Source organism: Channa argus, chromosome 10 (assembly GCF_033026475.1).
Source record: "Channa argus isolate prfri chromosome 10, Channa argus male v1.0, whole genome shotgun sequence".
NCBI classification, from domain to species: Eukaryota; Metazoa; Chordata; class Actinopteri; order Anabantiformes; family Channidae; genus Channa; species Channa argus.
Genome location: NC_090206.1, coordinates 5,668,913 through 5,686,106, shown reverse-complemented (window position 1 = coordinate 5,686,106; position 17,194 = coordinate 5,668,913). Strand labels below are relative to the sequence as shown.

Here is a 17,194-nt window from a genome sequence, read left to right as displayed (position 1 = left end):
CCAGCAGCACAACATAAAAAATAAATTCAGTGTCAGGGGGTTGTATTTGTGTCTGAAACTGACTGGTTTAGACTTTTATTTTATTAAAAAAATATATACACTGCTGCTTGCTCACATCTAGTTAAAAGACCTCTCGGGTTTAAAGCCAATGTACTGTATGTGCAAACCCCATTTTTGGATGCAATGATTTACAAATCATTTGAAGAATGATTTGAAGAATTTACATTATTATTTGTTGAAAAATAGATTTACACATATATTGAATTTGATGCTAAAAACATGTTTCAAAAACAATCATGGTACAGACGTGTTACCAGTTACCTGTTTCAAATAAGATGTTCCATCAGGTGTTTTACCTTTTGCAAATAATTACATTTTCTTTTCTTTTTTACCTCGTACACAACCTCTCAACTTTTCTGCACGTCCAGCAGGTCCAGCAGGTACCAAGGCTTGTGTTTCCACAGCTGTTTCTTGGCCTTTTAAGCTTTTAAGCTAACTGACTGCTGGCTGTACCTTTGTATTTACTGTGCACACATGAGGATTGAATCACTCTTCTCATTCAACTATGGGCAAAAAAGTGCATAAGGACAAAATGTGCAATCCTTTAACAAACTATCCAAAAATTCCATGCATAAATCAATATATTTAGGTGTGATGTCATTTTAGTTTTGCCTGGATAATATCTAAATCTTTTACTTAGAAAAAGATTAAATCAAATAGCTTAGAATAACTGTAGAGTTTAAATCCTTCTTTAATAGTCCTAGAGGTAGAGACCAGCCCAAATACTTTCCTCTTTATTGCTGTATTTTGTGTTTTTGTGCATTGCGCTAATGGGTACATTTAAATATATTTTATTTTAGCTTAACACACTCTTGAAAACCTGATTAAACACATGTGATTAGTGAAGCAACGTTTTTTTGTTTCTGTTGTTTTATAGGATGTGTTGTTTTATCCGGTCATCAATCCAACAGGCCAAAGATGTGATCGCTCATCCTTTCTTGAGTGTGCAGGGTTGTAGTGCTGATCAAGGGTCCTAAACACACACACACAAAGCAAACACACACAAGCATTTACAATCCATTTTTATACCTTTTTCATTGAACTGTTCAGTGGCACAAAATCCACAGCTGTCAAGTCAAAGTGCAACTACCACCCATTTGTATTCATATTTTACTTCAGCACTATGTTACAATGTCTTCACAGTTCTAAACAGAATAATCAACATGTACACATAAAACATTGGTCATGGATTTCGGCATGTTGGATATTGGAAAGATTTTATGGCTGATCAGATAAGCCTGTAATCTTCTTCAGAGAAACACTTCAGCTCTGCAATATTCAGGATGTCTGAGCATTTCTTGGCTTGAGGTCTGGGCTCTGGCTGCACCAGTCAGAGCCCAGATGGATTTGTTGAACAGAGCTTCATCGTGTGCCTGGGTTCTTTGACTTTGTTAGCACCAGTACCAGAACATTTCTTAAGATTGGGTGAGAGGCGGGGTTCTTCCTGGACAGTCTATCACAGGGCCAACAAAGAGAGACATACACAGACAACTATTCAGTCACATTCACACCTTACAAGCAAATTAGAGGCAACAATTAACCTAACATGCATGTTTAAGGCCTGTGGAAGGAAACCAGAGGAAGCCCGCACAAAATGGGGAGAACATGCAAACTCCATGCAGAAATGCAGCAGCTGGCTGGTGAATTTAAGCCAGTGACCTTCAAGTTGTGATGCAGGGCAAACAACTCCACCTGTGCTGCAAGAGATGAGCTTCACTTCATCCATGTTCTTTTCACTATTAAAATCCAAAACCCACCAATATATATGTTAAATAAATATCATACAATGACAAGTCGTCTCCTTGTAAAACATTAAAGAGCGGCTTCACCCGTTTTCAACCTGCTCTGTATGGCTTTAGTTTAAGATGTAAATGTACATTAATGCTTTTAAACTGCTCTCTGACTTTCCTGTATTAAAATGGTTCCATGTTTCTAGCGGAAAAACTCCAGATGACATCACCCAGGGGAGTTTTTCATCGTTAGTAGATCAGATGATCTCATCTGGAGGAGCGCTGGAAAGGCAGCGAGCAGATTGACCATGATTACAAACTCGTGACATAATCTAAATCGAAGGTTCCTCCAAGTGATATTTTAATATAGGGAAGTCACAGGGAAGTTTAATGGCATGAATTTATATCTACAACCCAAACCAGATCCAAATGAAGCAAGTTAAATATCAGTAAAGGCTTCCTTTAATACTTTCGAAAGTGCTTTTGCACCTTCAGCATCATCATTATCACATGAAAGTGTTGAATCTCACCTTCAAGTCCAAGTCAGACTTTCTGTGGTTTCCATGATTGTCTCTCTTCCTTGTTACAGCTTTGTCAGCCTTTGCTAAATAGAAAGGGAAACAGAAGAAACCAACATTGTTTATACAACCATTACTGCTAACAAATCCAGGGGGCCTGGTGGCTCAGTGGTAGAGCATTGGGATGGGATGCAGAAGGCCGCAGGCTCGAATCCCACCCCACGGGCCACCAAGGGCCACCCTGGTGCTGGGCCCCGAGCCCAAATAAAAGAAATGGGAGGGTTGCGGCAGGAATGGCATCCTGAGTAAAAAAATATGCCACATCAACATGTGTGAATGAATAAATATAAATCATTCGATGAAAATTGTTTTACTTTTTACACCAGACTGTCTTCTCTGTGCATTTGCCGTTAGGCTTTAGTTTGCTCATGTTGATAAAGTCATCACAGTGCAGTTGTGGAGTCAAGCAGAGATGGTTCTAGTTCTGTTTTTAGCACAGCATCACTGAAAACACGCTTTGCATTTGTTTATTCAAAGTCAACAAACAATGAGAGAGCATTATCCTGATCAACCTCTCTCTCTCGCTCTCTCTCACTAGCTATTACAGATATATATAGCCAGTGTCTAATTAAAACAAGGTGCAAAATACAACTTATTTAATGCTCATCACTGGGCATGTAGTTTTCACTTGCTGGTGTGTGTATTTGTCAAAGAACAAAGTGCTAACCTAGATGGTTCTTAGAGACCCACTTTAGCAACTCATCAACTACAAACATGTGCCGTTCTCCACACTGCTACACTGAGAAAAAGATGTGATGCAAGATTAATAAGTCACAATTTAACCATGCACACACATCAGAGGTGCGTTCTAGTACGAAACAAAGTGCATGGGAAACAAGGGAACCCCTGTTACTAATGCTGTGACATGCAATATAATGATGTTAAAAAAAAGTGTTACCTTTGACATCTACTGATTGTGTCAGAGGGGACGACTCAGGGTGGTCTGGTTGAGCATCGTCTGACTTCTTATAGTAATACTGTTCCTCAGGGGGCCCAAACCTCTATATGCAAACACATTCATGCACAAATGCACAGACATCGTGCAATTAGTAATTTAGCTGCCTCTAGAGAGCCAGACCAGATCACCTGTTGTAGTTCAAATCCACACAGACACTGAAGGAAAATGATTCTACCTTGTCAGGCCACATGAAGCTTATGAAGAGAATGATGGGAAGTCCAACAGTGAACACATAGACACTCCAGAGCCAGGGACGCTGATGGGCGGCCAATAGGAGGCTCTCTATTATTCCCAGCTAGAGTACATACAAATTATGTATTTCATTTGGTACATAATGATATCAACAGTATATCTAGCCAAAAAATGCTAACTAGCAAGTGGTATTAAGGTCAAAGATGAAAACTACTGTATAATATCACAAGCCGATCGTGTGAAAGGCAAACTAGGTATTATGAAGTCAGTGTGACGAAATAGTAAAAGCATGTTATCATGTTTTAGGTTATGCAGATTATGTCCGTCTGGGGAGTTTAAAAATACTTCACTTTAGTTTTTAACTCTATTCATTTCTAGAAATAGTACAAACATACTGAGCAGTAGGAGAAGACAATTTTATCCAGCTCTTTACCTCTGGTGCATTTGCTAATGAAACAAACCTTTAGCCAAGTAGCATTATTACATTTCAGAACTATAAAGAGAACAAACATCTATCCTACAAAACATCTATTTTTTACCCCTGCCCAATGTTCGCATGATAAAAAGGATTTTGTATTTGGTTTTAAGTCTATGCGAGCCTGTAGTGTTGTCAACAAAAACTTGAAAAAAACAGGTCTTACCTGTGGTGCAGCAGACACTGGTGTCACAGCAGCACCAAGCGTCATAAACAACACGAAGCTGATCTCCATTTCTGAAACACACACTTTCACGTGCACAAAGTCCCCACATGTCCACATACACATGATAACCAGTCACAATACTGCAGGTGTACACGTGCAAACTCAAGTCAAGTCCACTGATAAGACCATAATCAAAGCGTCTGAATGAGAAGTGAACAAAGAAATATTGTTTTTCTATTGTAATCAGGAGATCTAAACATAAGACCAACAAAAAAGAGAGAGGAATGGAAGGATAAAATCGGACCGACTGCTCATTATGGAAATGATGCACAGCAGCATGCAGACATGACAAGAAGAAGTAAAGTGGAAGAAAAGAAAGAGAGCATCAAAAACAGAACAAAAAAGAAGTGAAAGTAAAAAAAGAGAACAGAGGAAGCAAACAATGTGTTTCTACCTTTTGTAATACAGTGATTTCTCACTGTTTCTAATAGTTGCTTCCTGAAATGCTAAAGTCATGTGATGTTGGACTTTGGTCCCATGCAACTTGCTGACATGCTGCAGATGCAATGGGGAAGTGCACTAGTTAATAAGACACACACTCACTCCCACATACACACAGTGTGTCATTGTTAGGGTTAATGCAGTTTTTTAACAGTATTTTATTGAGGAAGCCGCTGATACATTAAACATAAACAGAAACTGGATGGAGGGTTTTTAGAAAAAAAATTACTTTCCAAGTTTGTCCACGTTGCAGAGAAAAAGAATTATTGTAATCCATGCTTTTGGCCAAAAAAAAAAGAGAATAGCTTCAAAGAAAACACAAATGACATCCTTGCAGAAGACATATAATCCGGACAATCCGGAAATGTCCATTAACAAAAAAATCCCCTTCATTTGCAGTGAATGTTTTATTGGATATGTATAAGAGGTTTATGAAAAAGTGTTGTGTTCTCTTGGATTAAACAAAACATCTATCAGATGGAGTACAAATATGTGCCAGTGTATACATTATGTTTGCCATCTTTAATTCTACAAATCTTTATAGCAGACAGGAAATCACAAACATTTATGTTGATCGTTTTCTGCCCTTTAATTAATAAGGCATAAATGAGGACATGTCCAAAAACAAATAAATTGGATAGTTGTCATTGTAAATCCCTGTATAAACCCTTGTCTGTGATCAAAATATTAAGAATAGTTTGTTTTGAGGTTTATTTATTTAATGTATATACTGTTCATATATATAAATACATGACAGGTACAATAAATATAAATGAATTCAGTGAACACTTGTAGGACATTAATGTCCTGAAAAATTTTAAAAAGATAAATGTACAGACATTAGGGAAGCTTCAAAACACAATACAAATACATTATGTTAAATACTGAGACTTAGACATCAAAGAAAGAGAAATATGTATAGTACTTTTTAATCTTTTTCCATACCATAAACAATGCTTTGTGCTGTGTGTCCATGGATGTCCATCAGAGCCGGATGTTGACCTCACTGCGAACTCCTTCACCACCAGAAACACTCTCGGTGCCGTCAGCGTCTGAAAGGAAGCCGCTGCCTGTTGCTACTGTGGTGATGTTGTGTTCGAGGGCTGTGATTCGCTGTTTCATTCGAAGCTGGGAAGAGTTGTACTCACTCTGTAGACGGGCTAAACTTGTCTGAAAACAGTGTCATCATTAGTTTAGAGGCTTTCTTGCAACGAATGTTTGGAACCAACGGCAGCAGTTGCGGAATACGATTCACCAACCTGCAGCCGATCCAGACCGGTTTCCAGCCTCTCCACCTTTTCCTCGAGATCTTCACCTGCAGACACGTTAACTTCCTCCAAAAGTCCCTCCTTCTGCAGTATGTCCCGTCCCCTCTGCTCCAGCTGGGCCCTGGCATCGGGAAACTCTTGAAGTGCCTCCATCAGGTCTTGTTTGGAAAGGCAGAAGAGGTCCGAGTACCCCAGACTGCGAATATTAGCCGTGCGTCTGTTTCCCATCTTGCTGCCGCTGATGTTCAAGATGCTGATCTCTCCGAAGCAGCTTCCTCCTGTCAGAACAGCTAACTGAGTTGCTCCGTCCTCACCCACCACTGCCAGTTGCCCATCTTTAATTATATACATCTCCTTACCTACATCTCCCTTGAACCCAAAAGGCAAAGAATATAAATTAGTTCTTCTAATGTTCTTTCAAGTGAACAGCAGAAAATGGCTAGATCTTTATGTGGTAAAGCCAATCATTTACCAAAATGTGGACAGCAATAAGCAATAATCGTTGGTGTTCTCTGATGGGTCAGTAGGGTGAGCTTCATTTAACAAAACTTTTGGAAGTGAATATCTCTCCACCACTGCCTGGGCTGCTGAGTGAGTCTGTGTCACAGAAGGTTTTCACCACACATATCCACATTTTAAAAACTGTCGCAGCATTTTTCTATTAAAATATATGAGAAAAGTGTGGCATGTGGGCTTGAAAGTGCAGTAAATTTATAGTTGTCAATTATAAAAGCAAGCTCAACTGGCACTGGAGATGTTGTTTGAAGAAGGAAATATTTGTCACCTTTGGACATCCTCATGGATACACAATATGTGGGCATAATGTAAAAATGGCCTTGTTTGATTACAAGAAAATTCCAAGGGAAGATTGAACTAGGAGTAGTAGGAATCACAAAATAGGCAGTGGATATTTTGTTATGTCACATTTCTGCGTTTATAGTGAAAAGGCAGACAGGAAACATGAGGAGAGAGAGAGAGAGAGAGGGAGTACGACATGCAACAATAGTCTCTAAAATATTATTTCCGTGGCATCAATGTGGGCATGGAGTTGGGCGGGTGGAACAAGCGAAATACATTAATGTGCACTCTGTGACTGAAATGTGCAGCATTTCAAGCAAGAGGCAGCACTTCACATTATGTTATCGATACAAGTAAATACAATACTGACCTTTCTACAGATATAGTCTCCAGGACTGAAAACCTGTGGTTGAAGTTTTAACACCAACTCCACAAGGAGGCCAGCCTCACAATCCTGGAAAATGCGCACCTATGTTCACACACACATACAAATGCAAACTATAAAGTTTAAAGTTAAAAAAAACACTTCCACCAGAAATAGAACCAAACATACTGTAACTCTGTGAAAAGTAAATAAAGTTGGGTCACATTGTATAAGGCTTCTTTACCTTCTTCAGTGTATCCAGGTGGACATTAATAGCAATCTCAGCTCTCAGTTTATTGGGAAGGTTCCTCAACACTTCCTGTTCATCTATTGTCTTCTGATTGGTCCAGAGGTAGTCGAACCAGCGGATTACACGATGCTCCAGCACCTTGCTGACATGTCGGAAATGCATGTAGTGTTTCAGGGCATCTACACGGCTCTGAAAGGCCGCTCTTGTAGCATTCATGTTAGAAATCATGGATCCAACGTTTCCCACAATGGATGCAAATATCAGAACACCAACCTAGGACAGAATATGAGAATAAGTTGTTTGGATAGACTGGGACAAGTGACCCACTGTGGATCCAGTCTACTGTTGGTTAAATGTGAGATCATTTTAACCAATGTTGCATCATTGCAAAGGACTTACTAAAAAGTCAAATATCAAGAACAAGTATTCCTCATCTCTAACAGGGGGAGGTGTCTCTCCAATAGTAGTCAGTGTCAGAGTGGACCAGTACAGACAATATATGTAACTTCTGGTCAGGGAGCCAAACTCAGGATCAGATGCATTGGGATAAACCCAAGAATCAGAGCCTAGTCCAAGAACCTTGGAGAAGCTGTAGTATCCACAGGCATTCCAGTGAATGATCACCAAGATGTACAGAACCAGTTTACAGATGCGGAAGGTGTTGGGGTAGCCTGTTCGTGTTTCGGTACGTTCAAAGAACTCAAAGAGGCGTGTCAGGCGCAGGAGCCGGTTAAAGCGAAGCAGAGGGGTGTAGCTGGCTCCAGTGGTCAAATAGAAAAGATCAGTGGGAAGGATGGAGCAGATGTCGAGTTTGCACTGCAAGGTTCGAACATAGGTTTCTCTCAGACGCCGCACGTCTTTGACCATCAAGCCTTGATCCAAGAAACCTTTATAAACATAAAGATAGGAATTAAAAATGTAGGCAAAATTCAGACAGATGGCTAAAAGAAAAAAAAGTATATTTAGTGTCATTGTTTTCAGTGCCTGTGTGGAGTCGAACGGCTATATCCAGGATGTAGACTCCATCACAGATGTAGTCCAGTACCAACCACACCAGCACAGTTCTCATTTGAAGCTCATCGAAACAGGCTCTAAAGAAACACATAGACTTTTGAACAGAAACTCTGGTGGCCCCTGTGATCTGTGTGATGCTGACACGTCACATTTTCTATTATCATTTAAAGGTTACAGCCCAAAATGTTTTTTCCACGAGGAATTACTAAACACATTTTTGCAAATGGGATGGAAATACTAAATAATGAACGGGCCATTCTGCATGCTCACGTTCAGCTTAATGCATAAAGAGTCATTCAGCACAGTACAAACTGAAAGGGAAGCTAAGCAATGAAATATTCTTTGATGTAATTGATAGAAAAGTGGAACAAGGAATAGGAATAGCGGCATGGCCACAAGTACTATTAGTGAAAATAATCATTTCCAACCTGGCAACTAACAGGGTCCAGTTGTAAAAAACAGCAGTAGCAATCACCATCAGCCAGTGGTAGTATGTGTCATCAGATGGGGATAAGACCACGACCTTAAACTTTCTTTTCCTGAGAGAAAGGGATAAGAGTTTTACAGGTGTATCTAGGTGGCAGGTGGGGTCATGTGCTTTTTGTTTGTGTTGCCTTACGTGCGTCTGGATTGTCTGACTTCATTATCTGCGTCTGAGCCAGTGTGGGTGTGGCTGAACCTGCTGGGCGGGGCCTGTATGTCCATGTTGGCGGGACCTCTGAAACGTTCCAAGAACGAATCGGGCCTCTCCGTCTCTTCGGCCAGGCTCTTCTGAGCCCATTCTCTAAGAGTCATCACCATACTTACTATCCTATAGACAGACAAAAAGCACATTTACATTCAGATCATCAGACTCCAATTTCCCTGATATTAAGCCATAGTGGGAAAAAAGTCACATTTAAATTCACACTTGAATACGTACACAAATGAAAAAAATATACGTTACACTAAGGAGGAGGTTATTTATCATCTACCATACCTGGACAGAGCTCCTCGCCCACGAAAGGAATTCTGGGAATTAATATCTTTCCTGTCATTGGCTGCCATTCTCTGCAGCTCTGAAGAACTGTCATCACACATCGACTGTGCTCTACACACATATTACCACACAGAGAAAACAAAATGATAAAAAATCTACAGAATAATTCACCAACAGCAGCTACTCTTCATTACATTGATTAGATTTAAATTGAGGTCTAAAACCATAAGATAGGTGCTAATTCTACTGTGTGTCTATTACAGAGGTTATTGTGGGGATGGGACACAGTGGAGTGCATTATTTTAAGAAGTGGTTTTAAGGTTTCATTTTAAATAGGAAACACAGATTTGTCATGGAGCATAAAAGAACACATATTGAACAAGACACCTTTAATGCTGCAGATAAAAAAGGAAATATACATATACAATATACAAATCTAATATTTACTTTTGTTTTTGTTCTGTTTTGGTCTCTAGCAGTCCCTGTGTCTTCCTGCCCTGGACTTTTATTTTGTTCCCCTTTTTCTCCACTCTCTGTCCCCCATTTATTTCTACAGCCTTACCACTCATCATCAGTCACAATTGTTTTCCTTTTTAAAACCAGCTCTCCCTCTTTTCCTGGTTGGATCATTGCCGTTGTTTGGTGCTGCCATTCATGCAACACACTGTCTTTCCTAATAACTCAAAGTTCTTGGACTCATGACCCTGGTCTAGTGGACTCTGTTTTCTGTTCCTTTGGTCTGAGGTTTGTTTCTGGTTTTTCGTTCTGCGACAGTCCTTCCCTGTTTGTGGGCTTTTTTCGAGTGTGGGTAGGATTTTGTTTTCTAGTGTTGGTTTAGTTTATGGGTTTCATGAAGGTTTCGTTTTCCAGTTTTCTGTTGTTCCTGGGGATTGTTGTTTTAGTTTCCCTTACTGACCTTATTTCAGCTTTGTCCTTTTACAGGAGTGAACTTATGTTAGTTGTTGGTTCTTGTCTTTTCCTATAATGGTTAATAAAGTCCTTTATTTACTCAACCCCTCTCACCTTGTTGCTCTTGAGTCCACCTTTAAAAACTAATCCTGACAGCCTGAATATCTGTCTCTTTATACACTATACAGTTCCAATGGGAAGGTTATATGCTAATATGCGAACTAATTTTTATTTTACGATAGAATTAGATTCAGAGGGTTAAATTATTTGGGGTTTTCTGACATTCAGTGAGCTCCACTTTATACATACAGGGTGACAATTGCACACAATGCAGAAGACACAATGCACACTCTTGGCAGAATTGGTGTAGATCAAGTCAAATTGTTGTTTGTCTGGCAAAGACCTGATGACTTTTTACTCTGGACAATTTTCAAGCTTACATAAATGTGGTGACATTGTTCTGTTATTTGTTCTGGCTCTCTCAGTGTTAAGGAATATAAGTTAATTAAAATGGCTTGACAAATGCGGCAGTAAAGTGATTGGAAATCGAGCAAGTCTATATGAGCTCCATAAAAAGAAGCTGCTTAGTCCTTCCTGTGTGGCAGCTCTCATCTCCTAAATCCACAATTCCATCTCTTGGCTTCTGGCTTTCTCTTAAGGAGGCCACCAGTCAGAACCAACAGATACAAGCATTCTTTTCTAACCTCTACAATCACCACAGTAAATTTACAGAGAATATGCTAATGTAAGTTATAGGGGACTTAGTGGTAGAGCATTGGGTTAGGATGCAGAAGGCCACGGGTTTGAAACCAACCCTACCAGGTGTGGCTCAGCTACCAAAGGGCCACCTTGGTGAAGGTCCTGAGCCAAAATTAAAAAAAAAAAAATGGGAGGGTTGCATCTGGAAGGGCATCTGGCATAAAAACTGCTTGTGTGTTTGGTGCCAGTGTCCTGATGAAACAATGTGACCGAGTTTTAACCATCTAGCTGACAGTTTAAGTTCATGCTGAAGAACTGACAAACTAAAATTAATTTGAGAACTCAGAGAAATCTGAGTGGATGTATGTGTAGTTCTGACCCTGCTTGTATAATTTGTAGCTTGCATTAGCACTAGTAAACCCCTGTACACCACAATCCTGGTGTTTTTGTTCACTGAAGATGTGGGTTGTAGCTTCTTGCTAAAAGGGTTAATGACAATTGTGAGACTGAACAATGTTGCAGGCTAGAAAAGTGAATCAATATGTAGAATTATGATTTGCTCTGTACAGGGTCTGGGATATTTCGTTCAACAGGATCGTTCACATTTTAAATTAACTTGCAATTGCTAATGTAAATATATGTATTAATGCTGCTTTTAATATGAAATGTAAATTATGTCCATGACCTAGCAAATTTCAAACACACATAACTAAAATAAGCTAATTGGCATAAAATAAAATACTTAAAAACATAACTGGTAAAGTTATGGGATGGAGTTTGAGCTGTACATCAGTGTGTGGGACTGAGGATGGACAGGGTAAGGAAGAAAAATTACATTTGATCAACTGTAACCATTTGACTTCCCATGTTACCAGGGAATCACCAATGACAATGTGGAAAAAAAAAATAGCATTTCATCTTAGGAAGATTGTAACACTTTCACTTTGTTGCCTCATCCTCCATTTCTAGTTTTTGTCCTTCTATTCCACTAGTGACTGTATTATTCATTTTTCCTGCTAAGATTCTTATGGCATTTTTGCAAAATTTACAATTTGTATCTCGCCTGGATGCTACTCTTAAACTAGATTGTTTCCAGCCTCGCAACCAGCACCAAGGAAAATCAGTTTTAAGACATTATTGGAAAATGTGTAATGCATTTTATCATCATTATGATGATAGTTGATTCTTAAATACTATAGACAAAAACCTTTTAAATATTACTAAGCTGTGACACAATGTGTACAGGACTTCAACACTGTGAAGTAGTTACATCTAGTTTAATGTTTCCTGAATCTTTTCTCTGCAAAACAGTGATTTGTAGTAATTTAACTCATTGTATGAATATGCAGGAAAACATACCCCCAACTGACACGATCAAGGTCTTAGGGTGGTCCTACTTTATTATCTGACCTTGAGACCATATCTTGTATCAAAATCTACTTTTAAAACCAGCATCATTTTAAAAACTAAAAATAATATTAATGGAAACTACCAGTCAATTTCAAGGAGAGACTTTTACAGGAAATTGTTAAGTTACCGCACAGTATTCACTCCAGATGCTGCATTTAATGTCTTAGCCTCATTGTGTCTTGTGTGTGTATTGTTTTAGGCCATCAACCTTCAGGACCCTGAGTTTTATCAAGGACGGAGAACCTCTGCAAACCAGGCAGAGAATGGAAGGAAGCCTGCAGTGTCCATGCTGCAGGGACAGCCAGGTTGGAAAAAGACTAATATGGTCCATATGGAGTAAAATGTAATTCCTGAATAACTAGAGAATAAAACAGCTTTAAAAAAAACATGTACCATTTGGACATTATACTGTAAATACTGCTTATTGCACTGCTTAGATCCCATGTTTATCAATTATCACCACTCTGTGAGAGCTTTTGTTATTGCAATTTCATGTTCACAATTATTGTATCCTATACTGAATCTTTCATCCAACTGAGTAACAACAAGATATTGTTTGTCTAAAATCAGAATCTATAAAAAGTTCACTGAAGCCTCATGTCCTCATGTGTTTCTGACACCCACCAGGTCCTGAATTACCAACCAAAGCACCAACAGGCTGTTTCGGTTGCCAACCCTTCCCGCAAGAGGAAGGGGGCCTCTGAGTCCTGTCCTTCTAAACTTCTTACTGAAGAACAAGGGGAGATAACTCTGGATACAACTTCTCAGACTTCCAGCCCAGCTCAGCACATTTCATGGTTGATGAATCTGGTCCCAGGCCTCCCTCCACCAACCCACACGCTGAGCTGCCAGTCCTCCCCACAGTTTCCCCTAGCTCCCAGCCCTCCACTGCCCTAGTGCAGCACAACAACGGCCCTCTAAAGATCCACAACCACTCAGTGGAGGAGTACCAGGACATCTACCATGAAGTGGAGGATGATATGGTGAAGTATGTTTGTGGGATTTGCCGCGTGTTAATTAATGAATCACATGTTTCATCCTGATTTAATTTGTGTTTTTTTCTGCCCCTCACAGGTATAACAGTGGTCGGGTTTGTCCCTACAGTCCTGACCTGCGAGACCGTGTTAAGTACAGGCTGTGTGAGAGACTGAACCGTCCCCACGGAAATACGCCAGGGTTGGAGTCTATCCTCCTCTTTATGGTGTTGATGTTTTACGGGCACCAACGCCTCAGCATTCAGAAAACAAAAGAGCAAAGAAGTGAAGCTGACATAAGGCTTTTTAGTTCCAAACATCACATTTGTAAATGGAGAGTTAGAGCAACAGTACATTGTACCTGCAGTACCACATCCATCCTCCTCCTACAACCCTTCTCTGCTGCATTTAACATCCACCATCTATCCACCATCTCTTGCCTCCACACTAGTTATACAATTCACGGAAAACTGGCTCTTCTCATAATTTTCTCATTTCTGTTGTTAACTTCCTTTTCCTGTTTTTTCTGCAGCTTAATGTAATGAGTCAATTTTATCTCAGGCTCTCTCTCTTATATTTTACATCATTTCAGTTAGATATGAGCCGGTACATCAGTGCAATTCCTGTGTAACCTGCTTGATGTGTCCTCTACAGAGCTGCTAGAATGTAACCAAGAACCACAAGAGTCCTTGAATCATTTGCATGTTTAATAGAAATGTACTTACTAAGCAAGATGATTTGATCGTGAATGCAACAGAGAAGATTCACTGCATGCCAAAAACATTGAAGAGGATCTGTCATTTTGACACGTCAACACATAAGTGGAGAAGCAGGGGGCAGAGATCCACTCAGTATTGTCACATTACCCTTCACATAATGTGTTAACAGGTAAATATTTATTTAGAACCTTTTACCCAATAAATTACATTTCTGTTTTAATTAAATCAAAACCATATTTTTTCAGACAGGTATATCCATGTTCTGCATGAATGAAGACCACACAGCTATCAACACGTATCTACATTATCTGAATACCAGGACTGAATTTCATCAAAATAACTTTTGCTTCTGCTACTCAGCCTTGCAGTTAACGTAATAATCAATGACATGTAGCATTAACCCTCTACATATTCATAATGGAAATGAGGATGCTACAGTAGACAGGAAATATATCTGTAGATTGGCAACATCCAACCAGCCACTAGCCAAAACTTCCAGATATTCCCAGAAGTGAACAACAATCACAAGGAAAAGTCCTTTTTCAGAACTGTGTATCACCCCTTATTTTCCTCCTCTCCATCCTCAGTGTTCAATGTTTGCTCCCAACTCCATCACCTCTCCAAAGTAAATCCCTCTATACATGGTCCCTGTCACACAGTTGTGAGAAAATACAAATATTCCCCACATCTCCTCTGATCTACGAGATTCTTTATTATCTGTGCTCAGTCCTCATCAACATCTGACACACAACAACTTTAAATTGAACCTTTCATATCCTATATTTAAATTGATTTTTTTTTTTTTTATGTTTGCCTGCAGTTCTCTGTTCCTGTTAGTTACATATTAAGAGAAGCTATGGTAATAGATATGTTTCCACCTACCGGGACTAATGTCAGACACTGTAAACTGCAATTTATATTCAGAGACATGAAAAACGGTTAGATGTTATTTAGTTATGAATATATTGACACAACAACATACTGTAATAGGGGCCATACTGTGATACAATCTAGGAATACAACCTGAAAATGATTTGCTATAGATAAATAAAGACACTTCTAGCAATTCTTTAGGGGACTGGTTGAAGATGTCTTTGGAAATGATGGGTACTGATGGGCCTGCACATATTTAAATGAAATGATGTAAACCTGAAAAAGACTAATCACATTAACCCGCGGGAAAAACAGTAAAAGCAGAGTTAAGAAATAAATTACACTAAATGAGAAAATTGAAGAATGTAAAGTTTGCAGCAGGAGATGGCAGCCTCCACTTGGACCCCACAGTTGTTTGTGGTAAATGGTCTTAGAGCACGTTCACTCTGTTCACATTGACCTCACATCTTGTTCAACACACAATCTGAACGTCTTCCACAAACGTCCTCATGAACCCATGTATGAACTAATTAAAATTTGGACAGACATCTAAACTGAACACAACCTTGAGTACAAATTCTACTGAAGTTTTTGTTTTCTCCCTGACAGCACTTTGTAGTATAAACTGGTATTTTCCACTACTTATAAGAAAATGAGAATCAGGGCACATCAGAGAGAAGAGTTTATTTTGCAAACTTTCTGCAGATTATATTTTACTGAATTTTCTAACCATATCAGAGTACAACTTAAGAATCTACTCCACTGTTTAAAAGCATAAAAACCCTGGAAAAGCTCTACACAGCATTGACCTGTATAATGTAGCATCAATTCGTGTGTTTATATGTTTCAGTGGTGGGTTCTGGTGCTGACCAACACTGCAATTTGATGAGCAGTTCAAAGTGAGCAAGCAGAATGTTTAAAACACGTGACCAAGCATTTATGTCAATGAAGGTTCTCACATAAAACAGTGCAAAGGTGTGTTTGTGTTTGTGTGTGTGTGTGTGTACCTGCTAAGTGCGCTGTCAGCCCGTTCGCTCTCCTCCTCTGCCCATGTTTTTACAGACAGCCTGTGTGAGTCCTGCATTAGACCTGCCATGCTAAACACATACCATGACTTAAGACTCTGTGCATTTTTTTATTTTGTTCGTGAAATAAAGCAACAAGCACATGACCATCATAAACACACAGACTAACACATTAGTTGAAAAGGAAGGTCATCCAGTGTGAGGTTATCCAACATCTCTATCAGCATTACCATGGAAACCAACAGGCCCAGCATAGAGCTATAGCATTAGATAGGCTCATAAAGCTATGACAACAGATCACAAGAGAGATAAACAAACCTGATAAATGTCCTGTTATCTCACGTCAGGTCATCTATCCACCACATCCGCTCACGTCTTCAGTTGAGTTTCATCTCTTGTGTTTAGGCACCTATATGTCGACCTCCACATTCGCATTTACAAGCTGAATGACAGCGAAAGACAGACAAACACTGATGTGAAGGGATGGATCAGTGAGTCGAGCCAATGTAACCGATAAAAGGAACGATCACATGGCACTGGACAAAAACGCTGTTTAAATTGCAAATTGTGTGTCTGTGTGCATCTGTGTTCCCTTTAACCACACGCTCATCTGAATTCAAGAACCTCGTTTCAAGTGGCCTCTGAACCACAAGTGTGTCTTGGTGTGTGTGTGCATTCTGCTGATTGCTGAGGGGGAAGTGTCTTTTACTCACACACCTGCACAAAATGACTTAGACATTATTTTTTAGATTCTAATCTAAATAGCTGGTCTGGTTTTCCACTGCTGTGTCATAATGAAGTGAAGCATACAGTAAATCGTTAAATGAAGTAGACACAAATGTGCTCTGTGTGTGTTCTGAATTTACTAAAAGGAAAAAACACCTTCTCTTGTACTCTGATGTTCACACATACACAAAAGATGAAAGCAAATTCAAGATAATGGCACGTTTGAATTGTTTTTCATTCATTGTCACATATTATTGGTTGAATGAGACCCAGGAAAACCTCCAACAAGCTCAATAGCTGCCTCTCAATATTAATTATAATTAGTCATACTATTATCCCGATGTGATGAAGTGAACCACACTGCTGACAACAGCAGCAAGGCATCAGTTTTTCCTTTTTAATCCAACTGATTCAGTCAATTCTGTTATTTTTATAGACTAACCACAGAACTTTCCATTAAAGAAAAGCATTTATTGGACTAATGCACTAGAGAGAAATGTTCCCTGACTTTGTTCTTCTCGTTATT

The 17,194-nt window shown here is 39.3% G+C and overlaps 2 protein-coding genes across 6 annotated transcripts; both read right to left on the bottom strand.

The window, feature by feature from the left end:
- Positions 1–40: 40 nt before the first annotated feature.
- Positions 41–4,715, bottom strand: LOC137134125 (calmegin-like). Of its 5 annotated transcripts, none has more exons than XM_067518632.1 (6): positions 4,614–4,715; positions 4,160–4,242; positions 3,502–3,621; positions 3,267–3,369; positions 2,321–2,394; positions 1,106–1,513 (listed from the first exon to the last, which is right to left on the bottom strand). In XM_067518632.1, the coding sequence occupies exons 2-6, from the start codon at positions 4,226–4,228 to the stop codon at positions 1,391–1,393; spliced, it is 489 nt and encodes a 162-aa protein (XP_067374733.1). In that variant the 5' UTR covers positions 4,229–4,242; positions 4,614–4,715; the 3' UTR covers positions 1,106–1,390. The 5 variants fall into 5 exon arrangements, with proteins under 5 accessions (XP_067374734.1, XP_067374733.1, XP_067374732.1 ...); XM_067518631.1 differs by having other exon boundaries at positions 1,108–1,513; positions 4,160–4,359; positions 4,614–4,691; XM_067518633.1 differs by lacking the exon at positions 1,106–1,513 and adding an exon at positions 41–1,033 and having other exon boundaries at positions 4,160–4,672.
- Positions 4,716–4,922: 207 nt separating this feature from the next.
- On the bottom strand, positions 4,923–16,478 carry cnga2a (cyclic nucleotide gated channel subunit alpha 2a). Its single transcript, XM_067518679.1, has 11 exons — positions 16,261–16,478; positions 15,925–16,014; positions 9,334–9,444; positions 8,974–9,165; positions 8,783–8,893; positions 8,325–8,431; positions 7,740–8,227; positions 7,335–7,613; positions 7,097–7,195; positions 5,920–6,297; positions 4,923–5,830 (listed from the first exon to the last, which is right to left on the bottom strand). Exons 2-11 carry the CDS (start codon positions 16,011–16,013, stop codon positions 5,645–5,647), a joined length of 2,040 nt encoding a protein of 679 aa, XP_067374780.1. The 5' UTR covers position 16,014; positions 16,261–16,478; the 3' UTR covers positions 4,923–5,644.
- Between the last annotated feature and the right edge of the window lie 716 nt (positions 16,479–17,194).

Bases quoted from the DNA above. Each gene is read 5' to 3' on its own strand.
- cnga2a (XM_067518679.1), bottom strand. From the start codon at position 16,013: ATGGCAGGTCTAATGCAGGACTCACACAGGCTGTCTGTAAAAACATGG. The intron at 8,228-8,324 runs GCACTGAAAACA...ATGTTTATAAAG, and splicing joins AGCCGTTCGACTCCACACAG to GTTTCTTGGATCAAGGCTTG. The intron at 7,614-7,739 runs GTAAGTCCTTTG...ATTCTGTCCTAG, and splicing joins TCTTGATATTTGACTTTTTA to GTTGGTGTTCTGATATTTGC.
- LOC137134125 (XM_067518631.1), bottom strand. From the start codon at position 4,282: ATGTGTATGTGGACATGTGGGGACTTTGTGCACGTGAAAGTGTGTGTT. The intron at 3,370-3,501 runs GTAGAATCATTT...GTTTGCATATAG, and splicing joins GCTTCATGTGGCCTGACAAG to AGGTTTGGGCCCCCTGAGGA. The intron at 2,395-3,266 runs GTAACACTTTTT...CTTTCTATTTAG, and splicing joins ACAATCAGTAGATGTCAAAG to CAAAGGCTGACAAAGCTGTA.